The sequence below is a fragment of the Vicugna pacos genome, chromosome 8, assembly GCF_048564905.1.
Source record: "Vicugna pacos chromosome 8, VicPac4, whole genome shotgun sequence".
Taxonomy (NCBI): Eukaryota; Metazoa; Chordata; class Mammalia; order Artiodactyla; family Camelidae; genus Vicugna; species Vicugna pacos.
The window spans coordinates 25,082,653-25,108,134 of NC_132994.1; the positions used below are offsets into that span (position 1 = coordinate 25,082,653).

Below are 25,482 nucleotides of genomic sequence, written 5' to 3' on the forward strand. Positions count from 1 at the left end.
GAGGCAGTCAGTTTTTATTTTCCCAGCTTCTTTATGGGGTTGTCTTTTATTGGACTTTCTGTCAGCAAGTAATAACACCAATGTTTATCAAGTAAGTACTTTATAGCTTCAAAGTGCCTTTGCTTTTAGTTTTATTCTCCTACTGGCCCTGAGAGGTATAGTTTATACCAATTTTATATATGAAGAAACAAGGGTCTTGGAATTAACTAACTTGCCTCAAGTTATATGGTTGGTAAGTGCTAGATTTAGGACACAAATGGAAACCTCCTTTTTTTGTTACCCTTGTTTTTAATTACATACATACAAAGAACAAATTTATTGTAGAAACATTAGAAAATACGGATAAGCAATATTTATGAAAAACCTTTCACATGGCAATAATCATTATTGGCACTTAAAATATATGTTCTTACAAAAGTGGTTTTAAGTAATACGATAAGTAGTGATTTATTGCTTTTCTTTTAAATATGTAAGTATTATTTATGTTAAAAGTATATTTCTCCACTATCATTTAAAATTTCTGCTTGTTTCTCCGTTGACAGATATATGCTATTTAACTCATCCCTGAGCATACAGTTTGCTTCTATGTTCTGCTTGTATAAACAACACTCCAGTGAACCCCCTTGTACATACACCTTTGAACATTTATCGGATTATTTCCATAGGGTAGATTTTTAGATGTGGAATTTCTAGATCAAAGGATTTGCCCATTTTAAGGCCTTTGGTACGTATTTACAAATTGCCTTCTGAATAATTGTACCAATTTAAATACCTGCTGGCGCATGTGAGCATCATTTTCCTTGATCCCATTAGCCATCATCGTTCTTTGCCAATGTGATTGGAAGGAAGTGGTTGTTAATTTATTTGCATTTCTATTACTAACATTTTTATAGTGAATGGAGTGAATGTTTTTGCATGTTTGCTTTTCCTTTATTTCTCTGCTTTGGTAATTTGCCTGTTTATGCTCTTTGCCCATTATTTCCTATGGATATAGTCATCTTTTTCTTATTGATGTGTAAATTATTTATTGAAAACATTAATGAATTGTCTCCTATCTCATGCTCTTCTGAGAACTATTCATAGCAGCAAAACTTTTTTTACTCTCACGTGACTCTTAAGCTACACTTCATTACAGAACATTTCTTGGGCCCTATTAACCTCATCTTGTTAGAGTCTGTCTGAGGCTGACTGTCTTCCAGCACATTTGGTTTCTCTTCCAGCTCTGCTCTTATCCACACGTTTGCACAGTGTGCCCTCTATCTTTCCACCCAAGAGACGAGGAATAAGAGTCAAATTTATGTTTACTGAGCACCACTGTGTATCAAGCACTAAACTAGATGCTTTCAAATATGTCAAGTGTTGCGCTGAATAGTGTGGAAGACTCTGAAGCTGTACTGCGTGGGCTCTCATAGACTGCATGGATGTTGGCTCTCCTTTCCTAACTACATGAGATGTGGCTTCACGTTGCCCTGTCCAAGACAATGGATGGTTCAGTGTGTTCCAGAATGTAAAAAAGAATTTACTCTCTTCCTATTATAAGTATCTATTTATCTGGGATTATTGTGCTGGGCCAACTTACACTGGTATGTATCCTGGTGACCTTTGGTGAAATCCACCTGCAAAAAGATAGCCTTTTGACTCTTGATTTTTTGCCCTACTATAGAATTATAAGAAATCCTCAGTGTATCATTATATACCTATTTGTGGCTTATATTGTTAAGGAGAACTTACTGACTACCTTTCTTCTGTAATTTTCATATAATTGATATATTTTGATTTTAGGTATTTCTTCAAAAATAGTAGTTTTATGATTTATTTTAAAATTTGGGATTAGAGCAGAATTATTAAGAGTATAAGGTTTGGAGTCAAACAGACTACATTTTGATCCCTGACGCCACCAATTCCTTGTCCTGTGCCTTGTGTGAATTACTTACCTTTAGGTTCTTTATCAATAAAATGAAAGTAATAATGTCTTCCACATCTGGTTATTGTGAGGATTAAATGTGGTCATACATGTGAAGTGCCTCTTAATATAACAGCAGTCACAGAAAGCTTTTGGCTCTGGTAGTAGGTGAACTGGTTATTATTGATAATTATTTTAAATTAAAACTTAGAATAGCAGCTGCTTAATAGAAAGGCTTTAAGGTTATGATCTTAGGAATATGTTCTGAATGATTATGCCTTTTATTTTACATATTAAAAGGGAGTAAGGTTTTGTAAAAAGGAGACAATTGTGTTCTTTTGGCCTAAATTTCTATTCAGGTAGAAAACTGCTTTAATCGTACATTGGACCTTTCCTGTTAGAGTTAAGTCATCTCACGTCTTTTTTATTTGGTGGGAGAGCGTAGGTGTTTTCACTCTCTGAAAGAGCAAGCATCCTTGTTAACCTTCAGGAATGAATGTTCCAAACAGGAAAGGATGCCAGTGGGGTACCCTTGAATGTTTGCCTTTCAGACTACAGGGGTAGCTAATATCATTTATTACACACCACAGGATGGTGTGCTATTGTTAAAATATACCAATTTACTGGTGTTGAAAATATAGCAATTTATGAAATAATCAGAATTAAAGATAAATTATCAACATATATAATATATAAATACATAACGATTGGGCCCATTGCATGCGTCCTAATTCTTTTATGCTTAGAAGCAACATTTCCTTTCAAGACGTATTAATTTGGTGTAATTCATTGACTAGAATCAACAAGCCCTTGAGTATATTGAAGAATCATTTAATGTAACTAGTTATTCATGGTCAAGATTTATAATTCAAATTTTTTTAATCTCTAGGCTTTCTTACTGTAAACTCCCCTGTATCTCTTGCATTTTACTTTTGCCTGCTTAAAAAGTGGTGATATTTCCCTGTAATTACTATAAATTACTGAGATCCAAATAACTAATAATTTAAAAAATCAAGTATTTTTAAAAGGAGTGTAATACTAAAACATTATTAAACAAATATATTATAATAGTGAGAATTAATCAGTTTCTTATATATCAGTAGTATAGGTGTGCTTCCAGTAATTAATTTTTTGGTATTTTACGTTTGTTGATCATGTTAACCTAGGTTAGTCTATCTGGTCTTCTTTCCATGTAATCAAGTCAGACCTATATGACACTTACTTTTTTTTCTTTTCCCTTTCCCTTTATTATGGCTTAATAAGATATTTTTTTCTTTAAGAATATCATATTTTTAATGTTCACTTTAAAAAATTTGTCTAAGTGAAGCTCTGACAACCTTGAAACATTTAAGTAAAAATAAAAACTATAAAGGTACAACCCCCATCAATCCTACTTACCAGTCAGACTATATTTGAAAAGAAACTCACCAGTAAAAGCAGCGATTCCACTGATGAACATTCCCTAAGGGTGAGGCCGGTGAATAATTTCTATTATGTGAAAGAATTGCTGTAGTTTTGAGAAAAGCTTGCCTCATTTCCCAAGGTGAGTGCTCGTTTCTGCTGGAGAGCTTGGAGTGGGGTCCTGAATCATCCCAGGCTGCAGTGGGTCCTGAGAACAGCCCCAAGAGGATTGCTGATACACACATTTTTGGCATTAAAAAAATTAGTTCTTAGCATGTGAATTGCATTAGCAAAAAGTGAAGCAAAAGTAAAGATTCCCCTGTATACCTATCACCTAAGCAAATCACCATGTATTTCCTAATTATATGTATAACGAGGCTCTGCGACATATCAGTCTTTGAGCTGGGTATGTTCCGGGTATTGTACAGCTCTGTGACCAGGTGCTAGTATTTGTATTTTCAGAAAATGAAAAAACAGACTTGAAAAAGGTAAATAACTAGCCCAGAGTGGTTGCCCAGGATGGGTCAGCTGTCATGACAGCAGGTTGATGAGGGAACACAGCTCCGTTTTATAAAATATTTGCTTTATTTTGTGTTTGCAGACTAAATTTATTTGGTTGGACTTTTAACCACAAGGACTGATATTTGTATTACTAGTCTTTTGGGGGACATGACATATTTTGAGAATTACCACAGCCAAACTCTGCACCAATAAATGTAAAGAATTCTGCCCACCTTGTTCTTGTACAGTAGTCATGCTATGGAGGAAAATCCCCTATTCCCTTCTCAAGTTCATTAAGGTGAGCTGAAAATCTGATCAAAAGATACTTAAAATTTTAAAGTTTTTTTCTTAACTATTTTAATAAATATGTTTCTTGCCTTTAAATGATGTATAGTGAAGTCAATAAATTCTCTGTTTACCAAAATAATATTTTATACATTCAGTAGTTGACCACTGAGCCATGGGCATAAACCTTTTATTTTGCCTCTTCATATAATGAATTTGTGTGAAAAAGCAGTTAAAATTGAATCTACAGGTCTTTGGCCTTTTAAAGAATATAGGGGAGACAGCATTAAATGTCACAAAAATGTGAATATTAGTTTTCTAAATGTGTTTTCTGGGGAGTTCTTGGAGTGTATTTTCTCATAGAAGCAATATTTAAAATTTAAATGGTGGTTAGGCTTTCAGATAAGCTCAAAATAAATGAATATATGTGTCTTTCTGTGTTTATGATGCAGCAAAGTCCCCCTTTTTTCACAAGTAAAATCTTTTGTAGGACCCTAATTGAATTTCTTGGGCATCTTTTAACCCCCAGTTGAGTTAGCCTAAATAAAACAAAGAATTTATTATAAAAATCTAGGTTATTTCATATACCCTCAGAGGCAGGAATGCATGAAAAATCCAGAATATCCTCTTTCTGTCTCTTCTAACTTTTTCTTTGTATGCTTGTTTCTTTTTCTAGTTCTTTTCCTGCATAATTGCTTTCTTGGTTTCCTAATCCATATGGCAGAAAACAACTGAGTCTAGGATGAAATGAGAAAGGTGTAGAATTTTAGAGGGCACCAAAAAATTAGGTGATCAAGATAAATACTATTTTAATATAAATTTCAACGATAATGATGAACAAAATATAAACATTTATAATAAAGATAGGATTAGTATAAAGGGAGCCACCTCCATCAGTTCCTGTATTGTTCTCTACTTGCAGCTGAACGGTCCAACTGATCTGCAGGCTGGTGGTTCCAATTCCAAATCCCAGAGAAGAGCTCCGATTGGCTCAGCTTGGGTTAGGCCCATATTCTTAGACCCATCAGCCAAGGCTAGGTGGTGGGAGGTGCTTGATACCAACATAACCTTGTTGGAGGCCAGGCAGGTGCAAGAACAGGTATTCACTCTACCAAAGTACCAAGTTCATGAACGTGAGGAGACTGGTCAGGGTCAAGTAAGCCAGGGAATCTCTGACACTTGGTCTCATCTTCTCCCCACCTTAAGGTTTCTCCTTAGACACCAGCACTAAACTTACCAAGCCCTGAAGGGGAGAGTTTAGTTCTTTTGAATGGGATATTTAATTTGAGCCAACCAACGAGTTAGTGCCAGCCATGTACAAAGCCCAGGAGAAAAGTACTTGGCATGGTTGGTCAGGTTAATGTCTGATGAGGGAAAGCAGATGCCAGCCCTCAGATGGAAAGCCAGAGGAGTTTTGATGTTGGGGAGAGGTTGATTGTGTAAACTGGTGAGTACCCTTGTACAATGAGCCAAAGAGTACAAGGTTGCCTTTTGTTCTTTTGGGAATTCTTACCTACCTTTCCAACAACCTCCATACTATGTCATGGATAATTTGATAGGGATTGCGATAAATGTGTAGATTGCTTTGGATGGTATGGCCATTTTAATAATATTAATTCTTCCAAGCCAAGAGCAGGGAAATCTTTCCAGTTCTTTGAATCATCTTTAGTTTCCTTAATTAATGTTTTATAGTTCTCAATATATTAGTCTTTTTACCTCCTTGGGGATGTTTATTCCTAGGTATTTTTTTGATGCAATTTTAAAAGGGATTTTTTTTTCACATTCTGTTATTTCATCATTAGTGTAAAAAAACAAAAGATTTCCATGTGTTAATATTGTATCCTGATATCTTGCTGAATTGTGAATTTGTTTAATAGTTTTTGTGTGGAGTTCTTACGGTTTTCTTTGTAGAACGTATCATGTCATCTGCATATGATGACAGTTTTACCTCTTCCTTTCCAATTTGGATGCCTTTTGTTTCTTTTTTTGTCTGACTGCTGTGGCTAGGACTTCCAATATTATGTTGAATAGAAGTGGTGAGAGTGGGCATCCTTGTCTTGTTCTAGAATTTAGTAAGAAGGCTTTCAACTTTTCACCATTGATTATTATGTTGGCTGTGGGTTTGTCATAAATGGCTTTTATTGAGATATGTTCCCTCTATACCCACTTTTGTGAGAGTTGTTAATCATGAATGGATGTTGAATTTTATCAAATGCTTTTTCTGCATCTTTTATGATGATAATGTGGCTTTTGTCTTTTCTTTTGTTGATATTGATTGATTTGCATATGTTAAACCATCCTTGTGGTTCACAACATCCCTATGAGGTGGATATGACTATTTTTAAGATGAGGGAACTGTGCTTAAAGCTCCTTGCACTTATCCCAATATGATTAAAGAATAAATTATACAGGCCATGACGTTGGCCAGGATGGAGCTTGAGGGCAGCTTGTTGTTTAGAAGGGAAGGGCTTGGAACTGGTCTTGAGGATGTGTTCGCAGAGCAGAGCATGCTGTGCTCTGGGCAGTATGCTTATTTGAGATGGCTTTGAGAGAAATTAATGCTGATTGTGAAGGCTAAAATACTCTCAAGCCACTCCTTGTTGTCCATTATGGCCCATGACAAGCCTTATGAAGGGAGGAACTCATGTATTATTGTATCTTAGGAACACAGCTCTGGGTCTTGCATAAAGTGGTTCCTCAAGAAGTATTTATTTTATGAATCAGTGAAAAACATCTCCACAATTTTGGAGGTGTTTTTGATCAAGCTACATCTGAATTCTGCCCTAAGTCTACAACTTTGATGGTGGGGGCTAATCCCTAGTGATTTCATTTGAGCTTGGGCTAAATAATGGATGCTCAGGACTAGAGGGGACACCTGTGTGGACCCTGATTCGGGAACAAGTGGGCCAAGGGAACAGATCTCAGCCCTCAGGAGCCCTGGTCCCCAAAGTGAGGCAAAGCTGGGAGTAGCATCGGCCCCAAATGGAAGTAGACAGACTGGTCTGATGTTCTTTGCACAGGTGACCACACAGGCTAACTTGGTGGAGAATATATTGTAGTTTTAGGCCTGTGGATATGGGGGGCTGAGATGAATACATTCTAGTACTCATAAGATGATTTAGTTCTGTGATGCCAATAGGCTCAGAAAATTGTAGATGCTCCACCATCTGACCACCTCATATGTGTTCAGTCCCACATAACACTACCCTTGGGATTTGCACTAAATGTGATTATATCTCTAATGGGGAGTGAGCAGCCCTAAAAGCTGGATGCCTAGGGAGCAACTCTAGCCTTTTCCCCTATCATTCTGTTTTCTATGGTCCCACCAAACTGGCCCAGCCCTGAATCCACTTCTGTATTCTGAGGAGGGAAAAGGCAGGAGGCTGGCCTGGAGCTCCCTGGGCTCATGGGGAGAGGTAAGAGCCTTGGGGTAGGAAAGAATCCACATCCCAGGCCCAGGAAAAAGTGTAAGGAGACAGGAGGAGGAGGAAGAGGTCTGACTGGCTACGAGACACGCTTTATGTAAAGGAAACTTAAAATATAAAGTGTTAATATTAATAAACAAGATGTAAAAACAAATATTACTTATATAATAATAAAATTATAATCCAATGATATAATTTATATAAAACATATAGTAAATAGTCAATAATATGTACTAAAATGGTAAATAATAAATGACAATAATTTTCAGGGAAGATTCATCCTTTAACTCGTTGTAACTCACCTTTAAAATGATGTTCATTTCACTAAATTTGGCAGAATGGAGCAGATTATAATTAAATAATTTCTGAGGAGAACTGATGTAGTGAGTTGGGCTTCAGATAATACAGGAATTTAATTTATTTTATTTTTTTTAATTGTCATGTTTGGAATGTCTGAAAAATATCAAGTTAAATGTGTCCTTTAGATTATTTTAGCTTTCAGGATTCTTGTTCTACATTCACCAAGTTATTGAAAACATTTAAAAATATTAGACCTTTAGAAAGAGTAAGGGTTTTTTTTTTTAACCTCTTTGTAATAATAAATATTCTTTTGCCATTTTATTTTACTTATTTAATTTTCAAATTTTTAAATTTTGAGTAAAGGTAGATTTATTCAGATAGATACACTGAAAAGCAAGAGAAAGGCCATGAGGTGTCGGGGTTGGGTGCTCAGACTGGAAGTAGATACATACTCCATAGACAGAATGCGGGCCATCTCCGAAGAGGGAGAGAGAGGCAGCCTTTTTTGCCGTGTTAAGTCTCAAGTGTCTGTGTCTGTTAGTGTTTGTGTTAGGCTGTAAGAGCCTGGAGTTTATAACCCAGTTTCTGCAAGGACTCTGTGGCAGTGGTAGGTTGCTAAGAAAGTCTCTTAGCTGATTAGACAATGTGCTTTGAATTTCTCTGAGCCTCTTTCCTGCTCGGTCGTAATGGATCAATTAAAAATGATGCTCATTTTTAGGTTTGTCAGATTAGAAATAAATGTATAGTATAGTGTAGGCATCCTATTTTCAATAATTAAAGAAAATAAGAAATAAATATAATTGTATGAAAAAATGTTTGAAATAACGTGATTTTAATAACAGTGGAATCTTAAGCAAATTATTATATATCAACATCAATTACTATAGTCATACCAATGAGGATTTGAATAAAATATAACAAATATTACATTTTAGTTAGATTGGAAATCATAGCTCTCTCTTTTACATAAATCAGCAGAAATAGGCACAGCTTAACATATTCCTTTCATAAATGTTTTCACCCTGTTACCACTTTTCAAAAGAAAACTTAGACAATAGAGAGACTGTCCAAATTGGAATAAATTTTGCCACTTGGATGTATTAAAGAATGGGAGCTAGACCCTCTAATGAGGGTTGTAGAGCATAGTCCTGGACCACGACCCAGACTATTCAGATAATTTACTTTTCTGGTTAGCATTACATCAGTGATTGAAACCAAAGCCCAGGGTGGGATTGAATGAGTACATAGCCAAGGAGCAATTTCAAGCCTGACAGCTTCATCCTATGACATATTTCCAATTATGCTAAGTTCAAAGCTCCTATAATAATCTGTTTTCCATTTCCTACTAATTTTCATCCTCTCTCTGTTATTTTTTATCTAGTTTTTAGAAATCTGCTCCTTGAATAGAAAATCATCTTTCTGTAGGCACTTAGCAAGACATACTTGATTTTAACTTAATTTCACTAATATGCATCTTTGGAAAGAAAGTAAAATCGCTATAAAGGAGAAGTCAACTAGTATCCGTGGTTTAGCTTTTGCACCTTTATTTGGTCAAATCTTAATTTTTCCCTTTGGTCATCTGATGCATTAATTTTTACTGTAAATCTTAATTTAGCTATTATCAATTCTCAAACACGTTTTACTTCTTAATCCCTGAAGTTCCGATAAGGTGAAAACACTTTAAAACTTAAAAACATTCTGAACCGTTGCTTATTAAGAGAGCATGCAGGCAGAATGTTTGTTATATGTCGATTATAAAACTCTCCAAGGTGCCTCCTTGGGATTCTAAAGTATTACCATCCCAAAGGCCCGGAGTGTGCTTTTTTTGCATTTAGCTTACTGTGCTCTTCTTTCTTGTCTTTTTTATTCAGCTGGAATGCTTGCTGATTCCTCTGCAAACTTCTAAGGCTGAGATCCTGAGGAACCCAGCTGGAGAATGCCGTCTGAACGCTTCCTCAGGTCGGCCCTGTAGGATTCGTCTTTGCTTGGTGTTGTGAGCCCTGAAATAGTCACACTGCACATTCCAAACCAAGTACAGAGCAGGGGCTCAACGTGTATTTGAAGGAATTAAGCAAACCAGTCCGAGTTTGTGTGAGTTTAGTATGTTAGCCTAAGGACCAGCCACAGAGATCTAATTACTGGCCAAACCTAGGTATGTTTCATGATTCTTTGAATGATACTTCTTTTTATGTTTTTTTGGTTAAATTTAGGATACTAATTTCCCTCAAACAAAAGATATACTGCTATAAAGGTATATGATTTAAAAAATAACCAGAAAACTCTGCATGTATATGACTATTGTCCCCTTTAAAGCAATCACTTTAGGGAGTATAATACATACTCTCAAAATACTCGTAAGGTTTTCTTTTAGTACTTATTTAACAGATATCTATGGAGCCAAGAAAACTACTTGGTGCAGATGATCCAGCAGTGAATAAAACAGATAAGGCTCCTGCCCTCATAAAATGTATATTCTAGGGGGGGAAAACAGATATTAAAGAAATCACACCAGTAACAATACAAATATAATTGCGAAAAGTGCTTTGAAGAATGATAGAATGAGGCAGTAACTTCCTGATGAAGTGCTCTGTAATCTGAGATCTTAACAGAGCAATGACATGGGGCAATGCCCTGGGGCAGGAAGGAACTTGGCACATTCCCCAAACTCAGGGGCAATCAATAAGAAAATGCAGGACATTCCTTTGAATATTCTCTGTGGAGGCAAGTCTTCATCATCCTCTGAAGAAACAGTCAAAAGGATCTTCAAATCAAGGAATGAGAGAGGTGATAAGCCTGAGAAATACCTTTTTAAATATGAAGAATTCGGTATGTCTGTGAAATAATGAGACCCAGTTCTTTTCCGTGATTCTGAAGCTATAGAGGCGACTAGTTCCAAAAATGTGTTCAGAAATGGAGGCATTGCTCCCACTAGTATAGTGCCTCTGTGCTCCCCAAGTGATGTTTTTGCCCAGAAGGGGGATGATTTTGCCCTCAGGGTACATTGTGCAAAATCTGGCATCATTTTTGGTTGTCACCAGGATTCGCGGTGCTATTGGCATCTAGTGATAGAGGCCAGGGATCCTGCTAAACATCTTAGAATAAACAGGACACCACCACACCCACACAATAGCAAAAAATGTCCTAATGTCTGTTTCGCTGAGGTTGGGAAAACCTGCTCAGGACCTGGCGTCCAGCTGGGTTAGCACATAGAGACCGTGCTATCTGTCCGCCACCACCTCAGCCAGGAGATCTAAGTCTGGCTACCAGGATCCACGTGCATTCTTCCCCAGATGATTTTTTACTTTAAATCTTCCATCTCTGCTTTTACTGATGAATTGTGATCCCACTGCCATCTGTCCTCCCCAACACCATCGTTTCTATGATGGACTTTCTTTCTCTGCTGCGACACAGACCCTCCCTTGCCCACCTCTCAACCTCTCCCTGTGCCCCGTGGAACTGTTGCACTGGGACCACGTATGTGCCCTGCTGCATCATCGCCCTCACCCTGAAAAGCTCCAAGCACCTCCTGTCTTCACTCAGACCTGTCTTCCTCTGAGACACCACTTCTTTTTGTAGCCTTTTCAACTGCTGGCATGATTTCTTCACATCTCCTGTGTTTTAGGCGGGGGTAGATAAATTGTTGTCACCCTGGGAAATAGTTTTGCTTCTGGATCATTTCTACTCACCATGTGACAGGCCAGTAATTCGGGAGACGAGGTGCTGGGGCAATGAATAACGACTTTATTCAGAAAGCCAGTAGATCAAGAAGATGATGGACTAGTTTCCCAAAGAACCATCTTGCCTGAGTTAGAGTTCAGGCTTCTTTTATACTAAAAGGGGAGGGAGTAAAGTCAAACATTTCCTGGTTCCAATCACCCTCCAGAGGGGATGTGTTAATTTCTGCCTGCTTGCAGTCATTCACAGGTGGGCCTGGTCAGGATGGTTCCTGTGAGCTAAACAAAGGTATTTTAGCTTAATGCTCGTTACCTGGGAGGCAGGGTTCCTAGAGATGGGCCATTATGTATAATTTAAGCTTATAGGCAACATTCCTTTAGTGATTAACAAGCAATAGTTACAAAGGCTAATGTAAAAGAAACAGATCCGATATGGAGTCAGATTTTGTTCTTCCCTATTACACAACAGCAAAACAACAGGACAGGCTCTTCTGAGGGTGGTGCTCTTCAGCTCTCTCCACCCCTTCCTCCTCTCCACGGCTGGCAGGGTGGTTTCCCCTCATTCACTGAGCACATGGCACCTGGCTGACAGTCTTCTTCCTCACCACAAACCCTTTACAACATCCCAGTGCCTTCAGTGCTTGCATAGAAGATCTGTCTGACTTTGTGACCTTGGATCTTCAGCCTGCTCAACCCCAAAAACCTTATCCCTCACTGAGCCACCTATTACCATGGCCCCACCATGGGTCTTCCATCCCCAGCAGTTGCTCTATTTCTCCTGCACCAGCCACTTTACTGCTACCAGTACCTCCTCCCCTTCTAGCCTGTCAGTTTGCCTACCCCCATGGTGGTTGTACTTTGATCTCGTCATAATGCCTCACCCACTGGCCCTGCCATGTTCTACCAATCCATCTACCCTTTCTTTCCTTCATTTCCCTTCTTATCCAGTTTAGATCCTATCATTCTTTAAAATCTTTAATAGTAATCCTTAAATCCTTAATCTCTTGCTCTCTGCATTTTTGATGCATTTACCTGACAAAATCCCAACCCAGATGAACCCACATATCCATGTTTCTGTGCCTACATTGTCCACTGGAGATTGGTTCCCATAAATCTAGATTCACCAAGCCCAAAAAATGCCCAGAGTTTTAATATGTGTTTCTGTTCCACTTCTTCCCTCCCTCCTGCTATGCAAAAGGCAGTCCTTTCCCACAACAGAGCCCAGCCCTGCTTCCATGTTTTGAATCCAATCTTTCTTATCTTCTCAGCAACCTTTGACAGTTGGTTATCTCTCTGCTGTGTTCTGGAGACACAGCTGTGCTTCCATTAGCTTCTCTCTGCAGATTGGTTTTATACTTCTATCCAAGACCTGTTTCTGAGCTCCAGGCCCGCATTTGTCCTCAGGGTTCCGGCCATGAACATTCTGTAGGCTCTGTGTAAGGGCCATGCTCCCTTCTACCACAGGATCAGAGCACCTGCTGTTCCCTGCGTGGAAAACTCCTCCCTTCTTTCTGCCGTGGTAACTTGTTCTCACCCTGTAGCTGCAGCATGGCTTCTTCAGGGAGGCCAGATTGTTTGATTAGAGTGTGACCACCTCACTAAACTGAAGGTTCCGTGAGTGCTGCTACAGAGTTTGGTTTGTTCCCCATTTTATCGCCAGTACTTGGTACAATACCTGGCACACGATGAGTAAGTGTTTGTTGTATGAATGTAGGAAGGAATGAAACAAGACTATCATACTTTCTGCTTAGTCTTCATTGTTTCTTGATCATTCGCTAAACGTATTGTATCCTCTTTGCTTATTATTTTGATCATTGCTATTGTTAGCATTAATTTGAAAGCATTTAAATATTATAAAGTGTTCTATAAAGAATAAAATTAAGTTCCATGCTGGGTTTTTTTTTTAACAGCCTGTCCACTTAAGTAAATAGGGTTGTTTTAATATTAATATATTTAATTTGTAGTAAAATATTTTGACTATGGAATTGAAGTGATTAAGATACAGTTTATCAATAGACTGAACTGATATAATCATGTAGAATTCCAGTATTATCAGGTTTTTTGTCCAGCCCTTTTCTTTAGTGTGTAAAGTATTGTCTAGTCCTTTTCTTTATTGTGTAATCTATTTAGGAAGTGAGGATCTTTATGCTACTTGACTGTTTTCGATATTTAAGTATGTAATCCCTTATTGGCGACCTTTCTTGAAAACCACTTGCATATATTTTGTATATCTAAATACTAAAGAAACATCAATATAGAAATTGACTTGAATTTTTAAATTTGAAATGCAGATGTTTAAAAATCTGACAGCTGTTTTGGAATTTATATCTTACGAACTGACTGAACTCAGTCAAAATTTATGCTACGAAAATGAGACCCTGAGAGATTTCTGTGGTCAAAAATGTTAACTACGAACTTGAAGCAGCGATTTGCACTAGCAAGGACCTTCACTGGAAGGTGCACCATGTTATGGACATCATGCTGGGCATTTGATTTTTTAGTTTTTACTATCAATTCCAGAATGAAACTTAAAGACTTGAAGTCATGAATAGCCCTGTCTCCTGAGACCTCATATATTTATCTCCCTGTTACTGGATGCTGACATTTGGCCAATCAAATCATTGCTCCCTGGCATCGCTAAAAAGCAATTTCTTGCTCAGGGAGCCTGGGGCTTCCCTTTTGTACCTGGCAGAGGCTGGGCCCTGTGAGATTCAGGAACAGTCATGCATCAGCAGCCTGATGGGTTGAGGTAGAAAGAAATGAGGAACATAGCCCCAGGAAACTTGTAGACTGTCCAACAGAACCATAATGTGAGGCGTGTATATAATTAAAGCTTTTCAAGTAGACCTATTTTTTTTAAAATTAAAAAGAAATAGATAAAAAGAATTTTAACAATATATTTTAATCCAGTGTGTCCCAAATATTATCATTTCAGCATGTAATCAATATAAAAATATTAATGAGATGCTTTTGGATTTCTTTTTGCACACTAGGTCTTTGACATCCAGTGTGCATTTTCCACTTACAGCACGCCGCAGTTTGGACTATGCACATTTTAAGTCCTCAATAGCCACATGTAGCTACTGGCTATTGTGTTGGACACAGTGCCGTTCTAAGCGATTCCCTGGAGGAAGGGGGATTGGGGTTGTCTTGAAGAAGCCATGTTAGCCTCTGAACTCACTTGTGAATTTTGAGGTGGCATTATTGCTTCCATGAAAGACCTTTCCCAATTTTAGGGTGACACTCAAATCTGCATACCCTTGGGAAGTGAGGCTCCTGTTTTATGGGGTCTTATTTGTTTGTTTCTTTGTTTGTTTGTTTTTTTTCCAGTAATTTTGGAAGTTTTAGAAATATGCTTTTCCTTCCATCTTCTCTGTTTCTCACATAATGGAGGGACATTAATGTACGTTGGGAGGTTTTGTTTGCTAATTCGTATATAAGTTTTTGATGCCAAGGAGCTGTTTGCAAACATGTGTCTGCTCCCCACCCTAATTTAGACATAGTTCGTGGTCGTCTTTGAATCATCTCCCCCCCGGTTTACAACTGTGGGCGCTGTGACATGGGCCGGTGCCCCTCCAGCTGTGTGCCTTGGCTGCTTGTGCATTAGCATGTAGAGGATTGAGATCTTTTGCAGGTTCACATCCGAGAGTTGAGTGGGAAGTTACTTTCAGAATACAATAATGACTTGTTGACTAATAGGCTTTTACTTCTTGCCAAATGTTGAAGTATTTGTTTCTGCTTTTAAGGATTCGTAACATATTGGTTCCAAAATATTTGGAATCTTGTGCCAAGTGTTGCCTTAAATATTTAGCATGCTGTTTTCTTTAAGCTTGAATATTTCAAGCCCAATTGAATGCTCCTGTGAAATTGGGCATCACAATTGTTTCAGAGCTGAGCCCTTTATCCTTTGCCAAATTTCAGTTTACAGCTGCTCTTTCCCTGGCAAGATTTATTCAATGTTAATAGATCTCTGAAATGCAAATACTGTTTCAGTCTCAATAATAAGGACATGCATTGCGGCTCTATATTTGGAAAATGAGTAGGGAAACATTATAAGGCAATTATTTTAATGTATTCTTCTGTTCCATTACAAATGAAATTTCAAAATACATTTATTTAGCATTTAAGGTGATATTAAAAGGGAGAAAAGTTATGAGAGTTTCAAATAAATGTTCTAAGATTATAATAATTAAAATCTATTTTCTATCCCCAAACAAAGTGCAAAGATAAATGTGTTCGAAGCATGATTTCAAACATGTCTTATTACTATCTCATGTTATTATGTTAATGTGTATTATTTTTCAATGGTAACTTTGATTTTGAGATTAACTGTGCATAATGTAAGTATATAATTAATATGGACATTGTGGGGTTTTTTTCCCCTCTAGCATAGATTTTTGAGATCTTCTTTAGGGATTATCATTTTTTGGTTTTGTTTTGTTTCTTTTATTTTTTTAAGCAAGAAGATGAATTACATTGTTATGTTCATGGGGATAGGGTCTCAAAATTCCTCATCTTGGACATTCAGTTTTTTTTTAATCTGTGAAATAGAGATAATACCTGCCTCATAAGATTGTTATGAAGTTTACATGAAGTAACGATTTTAAATCACTAAGAATAGTTCATGGAACATAATAAGAGCTTTGCGTTTATAAAATATATAAAAATGTTATTCTTTTAGGAAGTATTTTTCAAAGACTAGCCTCAAGCTTACTTAGCTGATACCATATTTCTATTACTATTCTATTCCTTCATTTCTTTAATTGAGCCATGCTAATTATTCTCCATTCTAGGCTTTGCACTGCAATTTGTTATAAGTATTATTTATGCTTCTGAGTGTGGTTTTCAATTCCTGACTTTAAAAGTCTGCCTATAGCTAGAGCCACTAGATGAATATTCGATGACAGTCACCATTTCAAAACTCACTGCTGCATTTCAGCTGAAAATAATCCTCCCATCTTCCCACGAGAACTTCCTATGTCATCACCTCCTGTCAAGTTTTTTTTTTCCCCAATAGTTCTGACATTTCTGAGGCTCCCAGTCAAAAATGTCCGATAAATCCTACTGGCTGCACTCGGGCATTTCACAGCAAGCATTTGGTTTACCTTAAGGTGGTGATTCGTGCTGAACTGTCATTTACCAGCCAGCTGGCACCACGGGCTGGGCAGAGCCTTGTCAGTAAAGCAGCCATGCAGACTAGGATGGTGGCGGCTCCCTGGTTCCCCTGAGGGGCTTTCTCACTCGGAGGGTGGGACTGGGTGCAGGAGTTGTCAGGATGGGAGAGAACAAGCGCACTCATCCCTTTGGTATCTTTACCCAGTTTTAAGAAGAGTCCACAGGCCAGAAATTGGGTTTGATGATCCTCATTTTCATTCTGGGAGTAACTTACAGCTGTGCAGCTCACTCGTCTTAGTCCAGCGCTGGTCCTGAGATTCTAGATGCAGTGAAGGTTTTCATGTATCTAAGCTGAAATTGTTCAAACTGTCAATAAGTTCAGTTTGTATTTGGAATTTATAGCGTGACTTCTACATTGTTTTAGGAAGATTTGGGGTTTCACCCAGGAATTTTGAAAGGACATGGAATGAATGTTTTAGGTTGGGGTATGGAGTGAAAGGGTAAGTTTCACAATTTCACAAAATAGAACAGAAAATAGATTGCATAGTCATTCGTAAGTCTAGTACAATGATATCACACTGGTATTGCAGGCTGATCATATAGATATATTTTACTTTCAGCCTTAAGTTTTTTCATTTACAATGGCATTTCTTTTGATGTTCTCTTAGTGGTGCATAATTTCCAAAATTTGATAATGAGCTGTTATGGTTTAATTAATGGCTTTTTAAATGAAGTGGTCATTAGCAGTCCTTTCTTCCCTACCCAATATTTGCTCAGTTTTGTTTTATTTATTAATAGAGTATTGTGTCTTATGGGGAGACTTGGTAACTAACTTCCTGTATCTCTGGTGAGCCACACAGGTCCAGTGGGTTCTGTATTGGATCAGTGCATGGCAGTGATCATGATCTGAACTTGTGCTAACCCCACATAGGTGGTACAAAGCTAGAAAAGGAATCAGGGAGCTAGGGAAGGGGTCCCAGAATGGAAGGAGTCATGCACACATCCAGACACACATCCAGAGAAAGCTTTACACTCAGAGATATATACTTATCAAGGGGACGGGGGCCCAGAAGCAGGTGCTCACAGGCCTGCAGACATGGGCCAATACACAAGCAGAGATGGACACACACACACAAACACAAATTCTGAAGAGAGGGATTAGTAGGAAAGAGAAAGATCACGTAGGGGTGAGGAAAAGAGAGAATTAGAGAAAAGGAAAGCAAGAGGATGGTGGAGAGAAAGGAATGAGGGACTAGAAAGATCACACTACTTTAGGTGCTGGAGTCCACATTCCCTGAGTTGCTGTTGAAGGAGTGAGGGCGTGTTAGGCAGCCAGGGCTGGTGAGAGCTAGAATGTTGACTTGATCCCTCTCTTTCGCAGTATTCAAGAAATGCTGACGGGCCAGAGGCTCTGCCACTCGGAATCTCACAATGATAGCGTCCTGGCGGCACTGAATCAGCAGAGAAGTGATGGCATCCTCTGCGATGTCACCCTGATTGCTGAGGAACAGAAATTCCATGCTCACAAGGCAGTCCTAGCAGCCTGCAGCGACTATTTCCGGGTAAGTCGAGGTAGTTTATTTGTTTCTCTTAAGATAGTCAATAAACAGAGGATGACAGAGTTTCCTGAACTGTCACACAGCCATCAGCCTATTAAATAGCCCCCAGAGTTGTGAATACTGGGGAGCTTTCCAGGCCACACTGAGACTGGGGCCCCATTGGGATCCTTCCTGGGCTGGACACTGGATGTCCCTTCAGTGGAGAGCAGACCACCCCTGTGCACTGGAGCCGAGAGGTCTTTGACACTTTACCACCTTAAGAAAGTGTGGCATGTAGTACTCCGTAAAAGGGTGCAGGCTGGGGGCAGGGTGTTTCTGGATTCCGGATCAAAAGGACAATCCATAAAACAATTTATTTTTTAAAAAGTCCCTAAATAGATGTGGTGTTTCTGATTTTTTAGTTTTCTACGCATGTTCTTGTCTTAGTGCTTTCCAACTCTCTGCCCCAGGGACAGAGATGGAATTGCCTAAAGGATCTTAATAGTCAACACGTGGGCGTTCGTATAGCTGAAGACTGTAGTCTTGATTAGTAGAACTCTGGAGTTTGGTTTCCAGTGGCCTACACTATGTGATGATGTTTGTTGTTGTTGAAGGTGAAAGTGTATAGTATGGTCATATCTAAATTTGATGTAATTTATTTAGTATTTCCTGTGATTCAGGTGGTGGACAAAGGACTTTATATGCATATCTCATTTAATCCTCACAACAATCCATTTTATAAACGTATACACGTACTATAAAAATCCCCATTTTATGTGCAAGGAAACTGAATCTCAGAAGTTAAGTGATTTGAGGTAACTCAGAGGTTAAATAATAAGTCACCTAATTCCAAAGTGGCAGATTTTCCATTGAAATCCATGTCTGACACTTAACAAGCATCCTGTTCTACCTCTTATATGGGTGTAAGAAAGAAAATCTTAACAATTATTAACCAGAAATGTTTGATATATAAATTTCTAAATATGTATTATTTAATTCTTATTTAATTTGCTTTTCAATGTTATTTCAGTTAATTGGTGATTCAGAACATAATAGCATACAATCTCTGTATAAATGACAGTATAAATTTAATTGTAAATTTAAAAAATTTTCCTTCCCGATGTTTTCAAAATGATACAGAAACTAACTCCAGCCTGGGGTGATTTGTTGGTTTTATTTAGAAATTTTCAACAGTAATCTTGTGTTTTGATGTTTAAGAGACAATATTAACTGTACTCAATTGCCATCTAGCAGTTAAAGAGAATGTTCCAAGATGCCAAATCATAAAAGAAAGATTTTTTAAAAAGTGTTTTAAATGTGATGAAACCTGGTAATATAGAGAATAAGGAAGTAATTACTTGAAATATCTCTCTAAAATTAAAAGTAGGGATTAAATTCTAAACTGCAGAAATGAAGCAGAATATCTGTAAAATGATCTTCTAGTTTCATTAATACAATGTACGTTTTATACACTCTCACATTGTCAGGCATTAGTTTTCCAGGAAGCTTATATTACTTGAAGGGCTCTTGAAACAACATAGTTTGGCTTGTTGCATGTAACCCGTGCACATTATGTAATTGAGTTTTGTCTTCTTGTAGACCCTAATACAGCCCTCTTGGTACCTAGCTTCTCTCCTCTTAGGTCTCTGTGGGCTGGCTTTTGGATTGAATCTGAGGTTTGGTTTTGCGCATGTGCGTATATAAGAGAGAGAGAGAATGTGCAGGCGAGTGCACCTATGTGAGCACCAGAGAGCACTTCCCTTGTTGCTGGCATTTAACAGTGTTGACTCTCCTCCGAGTTTTTCATCTTTTACCACAGCCCCCCTCGTGCTGTAGTATGTCATGCACAGAGTGCCTCCTTTATAACACCAGTGTTATAAAGTCTGTGAAGAAAGCTTTATTATTCCCATTCTGCAGGTAAGGAAACTAAAGTGCAGTATGTTTAAATAACTTGCTCAAGGACTGCCAGATATTAAGTAGGAGAGCTGATTTTCACACACTGGAGCATTTGTCTCCTTGAGGACCAAGTTGTGCTTTTCCTACTTAATGACGTACCCTGCTGGATTCAGACACAGTTCCTTCAGTCTCATGACCTGCTTGTGAGGTGGAATTTCAGTGATATCTGTATTGGCTGTTCAGATAGAGAAACCAAGACAAACTTGGAACCACTGGCACTTAACTCTTTTCTAGGCACAGTTCTGAGTATAGTAGTTACACAATATTTAACCAGACATAGACTGAACCCTCTGGAACTTGTAATGTAGTTATTATACTGGAAGTCATTTTTGCCTTATACCCTGTATCTTTGTTAACTTCTGTTGCATAACAAACCGCCCCAAAGCTTAGGAGCTGGGTAGTTCCTCTGGCCTGCCCACTTCCCTGATCTGTGCTGGATTCACTCACACATCAGCGGTTAACTGGAGAGTTGGCTGGAGGCTGGATGGTCTGAGCTTGCCCTGTTCACCTATATGGTGAATGGCTGGCTCGTGGCTGGGGTTGTAGGGGACACTGGGCATGTATTTTTCACAAACAACCTGTTTGGACCTTTTCACGTGACATCTAAATTCTCAAAACAGCAAGAGGGCTAGATTCAATGCACAGATACCTTTCAAACTTCTGTTTGTGTCCTCTTTAGTAAGGTCCCAATAGTCAAGCAAGTCACATGGCTGAGCCGAGTCGGTGTAAGAAGGTATACCAAAGGACACGGATGCAGGCAGGGGAAGAACTTGTAGCCATTGTTGCAACGTACCACTGTCAAAAACTGTGAAAGATCTGTGATTTGCCCAAGTTTGAAACCAGCATGTTAGTCTATCATAGGTTCAGAGATGCTGCTAGAAGACATGAAACTCGTAAGTCACACAAAGTAGGTTGCCTTGTAGGAGAGGATCATTGAGCGTATGGAACCCAAATCTTTTATAATGGGTAGGAAGCATGTCTGTCCTTTGCTCTGGAGGGAAACATTACTGTACAGGACAGTAAGCATGCCTACCCTTGGCTCTGCAAGTCACATGGCATCTCCCAGGATTGTAAGCAAAACTGCTATTTGCCTTGAAGGGAGATACTGGTCTGTCATCCAAGGTTGTTTGCTATAGAAACATCCTAGAAAAGAGAGCTCAGAGCCTGGGGCAGTCGGTGCCTCACTCACAATACATGCAGAAATGTAAGAGACCCATGGGAATAGTCTCTCCAAACCACATGCTAGTTTAACTAGAATAATGTTTGTCTTCCTTGTGTCTTACGCTCTGTCACAGTGAAACACCTGGAAACAGTATCCTCTTTCAGCAATTTCTGTATCTCTCATAATGCTTATAATGTTGCCTCAGACTTAATGAGTGCTTAATTGCTATTTATTAAGTGAATGAAAAAATGTTTTTTAATTCTCAGAGAATTTCATGTGTATTTCAGTGTTTAACATCCTGCATATAAAAATATGCAAATTATTCATGGATTTTTTTCTTTCTAGTGATCTTTTTAAATTAATTTAGGTACTTTGACCTAAACATATTTTTATACTCTGTATTCAGAAACCTGGCATATTATTTCAAAGCTAAAGTAATTGTTCTGCTTCAGGAAACGTGGGACAGTGAGAGTGAGGAGAAGGCCTCAGTTTTGATGTAAACTGTTCCTTTACGTTGATCTGAGAGTTGGTGTCAGGTTTCTTACTTAAAATATGAATAATGAACAGCTGAGCACAAAATACTATGGCTCCCTATGATTATCAACATTTTAAATGAGAGGGTGAAAACACATTCTTTATCCAAGTAATAATGATTTTTTAAAAAAAAATTAAATTTAGGCTTAATATCAGCACAACATGGCAATAGTCAAAAGCTATAACTGTGTCAGACGAGGGACTTTTGTAAGAGTGAACAGTAGTAGTGAAAGAAGAAAGGCAAGAGCTTAGGAGTCAGATCTAAGTTTGAATACAGCAGCAGGGACTGTTTCTCTCCGTTTCCCATACTTCCTGACAAATAGTGGATGCTTATCTAATTAATTTTTGTTGGGTTATTCACCATCTTCACTGTTTATTCTTTGAGCATAGGCAAGCCATCTTGCTTCTGTGGACCTGTGTTTTTTTATCTGTCAATTGGTGATCATCAATCACAACTCTCAGAATAGGTTGAAACAGATTTAAGTGAGATAAGGTATAGACTGCACTAAGCACTGTGTCTGATACACAGCAGACCTTCAGTAAAAAGTAAGCATGACGATCTCCAGGTCTATTCATGTTGCTGCAAATCTCATTATTTTATTCTTTTTCGTGGCTGAAGCTGACGTCTCCTTTCTTTTTGCTTAGAACATTCCAGTAGCCATTTAACTTTCTCCTCCTCTAGTTGTCCCTTGGCAGACAATTGTGCGGATAATTTTTACTCTCCTGCTCAGGTCCTTCAGGCTCCTCACTGCATGTCTGGAGTGTGCCTTCATGCTGTGTCATTATCATTCATCTTTGTCTGTGTTCTCCCATCTGTTCATTTAATGTTATGGTCATAACTGTTCTCCACACACTATTCCACCTGAGGGCCTTTCTACTTCTCAGCCTCACTAATGACCATTCCTACTGCTCATCTCTTAGTCTACCTTGTCCATCTTCCAAGGTTCATCACAACCAACAAGTGTGAAGTCCACCCTCTGCTGCCTCTCTGAATTCATATGCAAGGTCCCTGTTTTCTAAGGCCTTTAAACTGTAGCTTGTATCCCTCAAGGAATAAAAGATCAACAGAATGAAAGAGTAACCCACAGAATGGGGGAAGATATTTGCAAACTATCTTTCTGATGATGAGTTAATAGCCAAAATCTGTAAGGACTTCATACAACTCAATAGCAAAAAACCCAAATACTAAGATGTAAAAATAGGCGAAGGATATTGGTATCCACTTTCCAAAGAAGAGATACAAATGACCAGCAGGCACATGGGCATGAACAGGCACATGCTCAACATCACTAATCAGGGAAAACGACCTCACACCTGTTAGGATGGCTATTACTAAGGCAAGAGGTAAAAACTGTTGGTGAGGATGCAGAGAAAAGGGAACCCTAGTACACTGTTGGTGGGAATGTGAATTGGTGCAGCCACTATGGGAACCATTGTAAAAGTTTCTCAAAAAGTTAAAAATAGAACTACCATATGATCCAGCAGTCTCACATCTGGGTATGTATCAAAAGGATATGAAATCAGGATCTCAACGAGATATCTGCACTCTCCTATTCATTGCAGAATTATTCATAATGGCTGAGATATGGAAACAACCTGTATGTCCATGGGTGAATGGAGAAAGAATATGTGGTGTGTGTGCTAGAATATTATTTACCCATGAGGAAGAAGGAATTCTGCCATTTGCAACAGCATGGATGAACCATGAGAACGTTACACTATGTGAAATAAGTCAGACAGAGAATGACAAATGTTGTATGATCTTACTTGGAGAAACAGAAGTGAATGGTGGTTGTCAGGGGCTGGGCACAAACTTCCAGGTGTAAGATGAGTAAGTTTCTGGGGAATCTAATGTGCAGCAGCAGGGTGACTATAGTTAATAATGTTGTATTGTAGACTTTCAGAAAGTTCCTGAAAGAGTAGATCTTAGAAGCTCTTAGTGCACACACATAAGAAAGGATAACTATGTGAGGTGATGAATGTAGTAACTAACCTTATTGTGGCTATTGTGGCAATCTTTTCACAATACATACGTGTATTAAATTATCACATTGTATACCGTGCACTTACATAATGTTATATGTCAATTATATCTCAATACAACCGGAAATTTTTTTTTTAAGAAAAGGAATTGAAGATTATGTATCATGTATTACCATCTCTTTCACCAGTAACCTCTCTGAGCGTGACTGTGACTAGCTGAGGACTAGTGAAGTCCATCAAAGTACTGTTGAACAGAACTGAATGAGGAAGTATTGACCCAGAGGTAGCAGGAGAAATTAGGGGCCCTGTGATCTGGAGTGTATGTGAGAGATGGGGACGAGTGTCAGCCTCCTACCCTCTTCCCTGCAGCAGCCCTGGGCTGTGGGCCACCCTGTGGCTTCTGGAGGCTGTTGTTTGACATTGGCTGTCTCCAGCTTCAGTCTCCATGAATGCCTACACTTTCTGGCCAAGGAAGCAGATGCCTTGACTGTCTAACATCGCTTCACATATGTGATGGTAAAGTGATTCAAATATGACATTTTGCAAAGTTAAATATTTGAGCATCATTTTCCATTAGAGCCTGAGTGTGCTCTGCCTATGTAATGTTTAGTTTTGAGAGAAGAGGATAAAGCCCACAATAATTTTTAAAAAATCCATGTTCCATGTATTTTTATAATCATACTCTGCTGTCACTATTTGATTAAAATGGCATTAAAGGCTATTAAATGAGTACATAATGTATAATTACAAATAAATGTTTTTTTAATTCAATGAGCATTTGTTACCTACCTACTATTTTCTAGACACAAAATGAATTTATGGTCTGGTAGGAGATACAGACAAGTGAACAAATAACTATACAGTGTAGTGTAAGTATGTTAAGGGTTTAGGGGGTGTTGGGGGTGGGGCTTGAACCTTGTTTTTATCCCTCTTCCTCTCTCTGGCACTCTCAGTCAATAATAACAGTAATAATAACAACTATTAATTGAGTATTTATTGTGCTACAGACACTTAATTCTAAGTTTTTTATGTGTATCAATTATTTTATTTTGTAAAGAAACGTAAGATGAATGGTATCACCATCACCTTCACCATCACCATCATCATCATCTCCATTTTAAAAATAGAGAAAAGGAGATTTAAATTTAAATAACTCACGTTAGGGGCATGGAGAACAGGTAAGTGAGAACTGGTGGAGGCCTGACCTGAGTGGGGAGCAGATGCGGGAGAGAAGGGATATGTGGGGAGTGGTGTGGAGGAGGTGGATGGGCCGGGCGTAGTGGGTGAAATCCACAGGGCACTGTAGTGGGCAATGAGGGAGAGGAAAGACTTAAGAATGAGTGAGGTCCTGGCTGGAGGATCAGGGATATTGGGAGCAGGAGGCGCTCACACGCACTGCAGACCTGAGGTGTGGAGGTGGTTGGGAAAGGAGCAGCCGCAAGGCATTTTGAAGGAAGCTGTACCATTGAGGGAGGAAGCGGGGAAGGCTGGATGTGAGGGGCAGAGCCAGTGCCTTCTTTTCTTTTCTGATCGTTGCATCCCCAGCGCCCGCTATAGCTCCTGGCACCCCCCAGACCCTCAGTCTTGCTTCTCCCCTGTCGGGGCTCTGACTGGAACAGTTGCCTACTGTCCTGTGGGTGGGGCCTGACCAGTCTCCTTCTCAGAATGTTCTCCTTCAGAGCACACATTATATATGTGCTATTCG

General features: G+C 38.7%; 1 protein-coding gene across 5 annotated transcripts in view; it reads left to right on the top strand.

Annotated features, from left to right (window-relative positions):
- KLHL32 (kelch like family member 32) overlaps positions 1–25,482 on the top strand; it is a 181,808-nt gene that overhangs the window by 30,784 nt on the left and 125,542 nt on the right. For 4 of the 5 annotated variants that reach the window (XM_031680209.2, XM_031680210.2, XM_031680212.2 and 1 more), the window contains exons 2-3: positions 9,687–9,774; positions 17,986–18,166. In XM_031680209.2, coding sequence (XP_031536069.1) covers positions 9,752–9,774; positions 17,986–18,166 — 204 coding nt within the window. In that variant the 5' untranslated portion in view covers positions 9,687–9,751. Of the gene's footprint in view, positions 1–9,686; positions 9,968–17,985; positions 18,167–25,482 lie in introns of those variants that run through there. The other variant, XM_031680211.2, reaches the window with a different exon arrangement.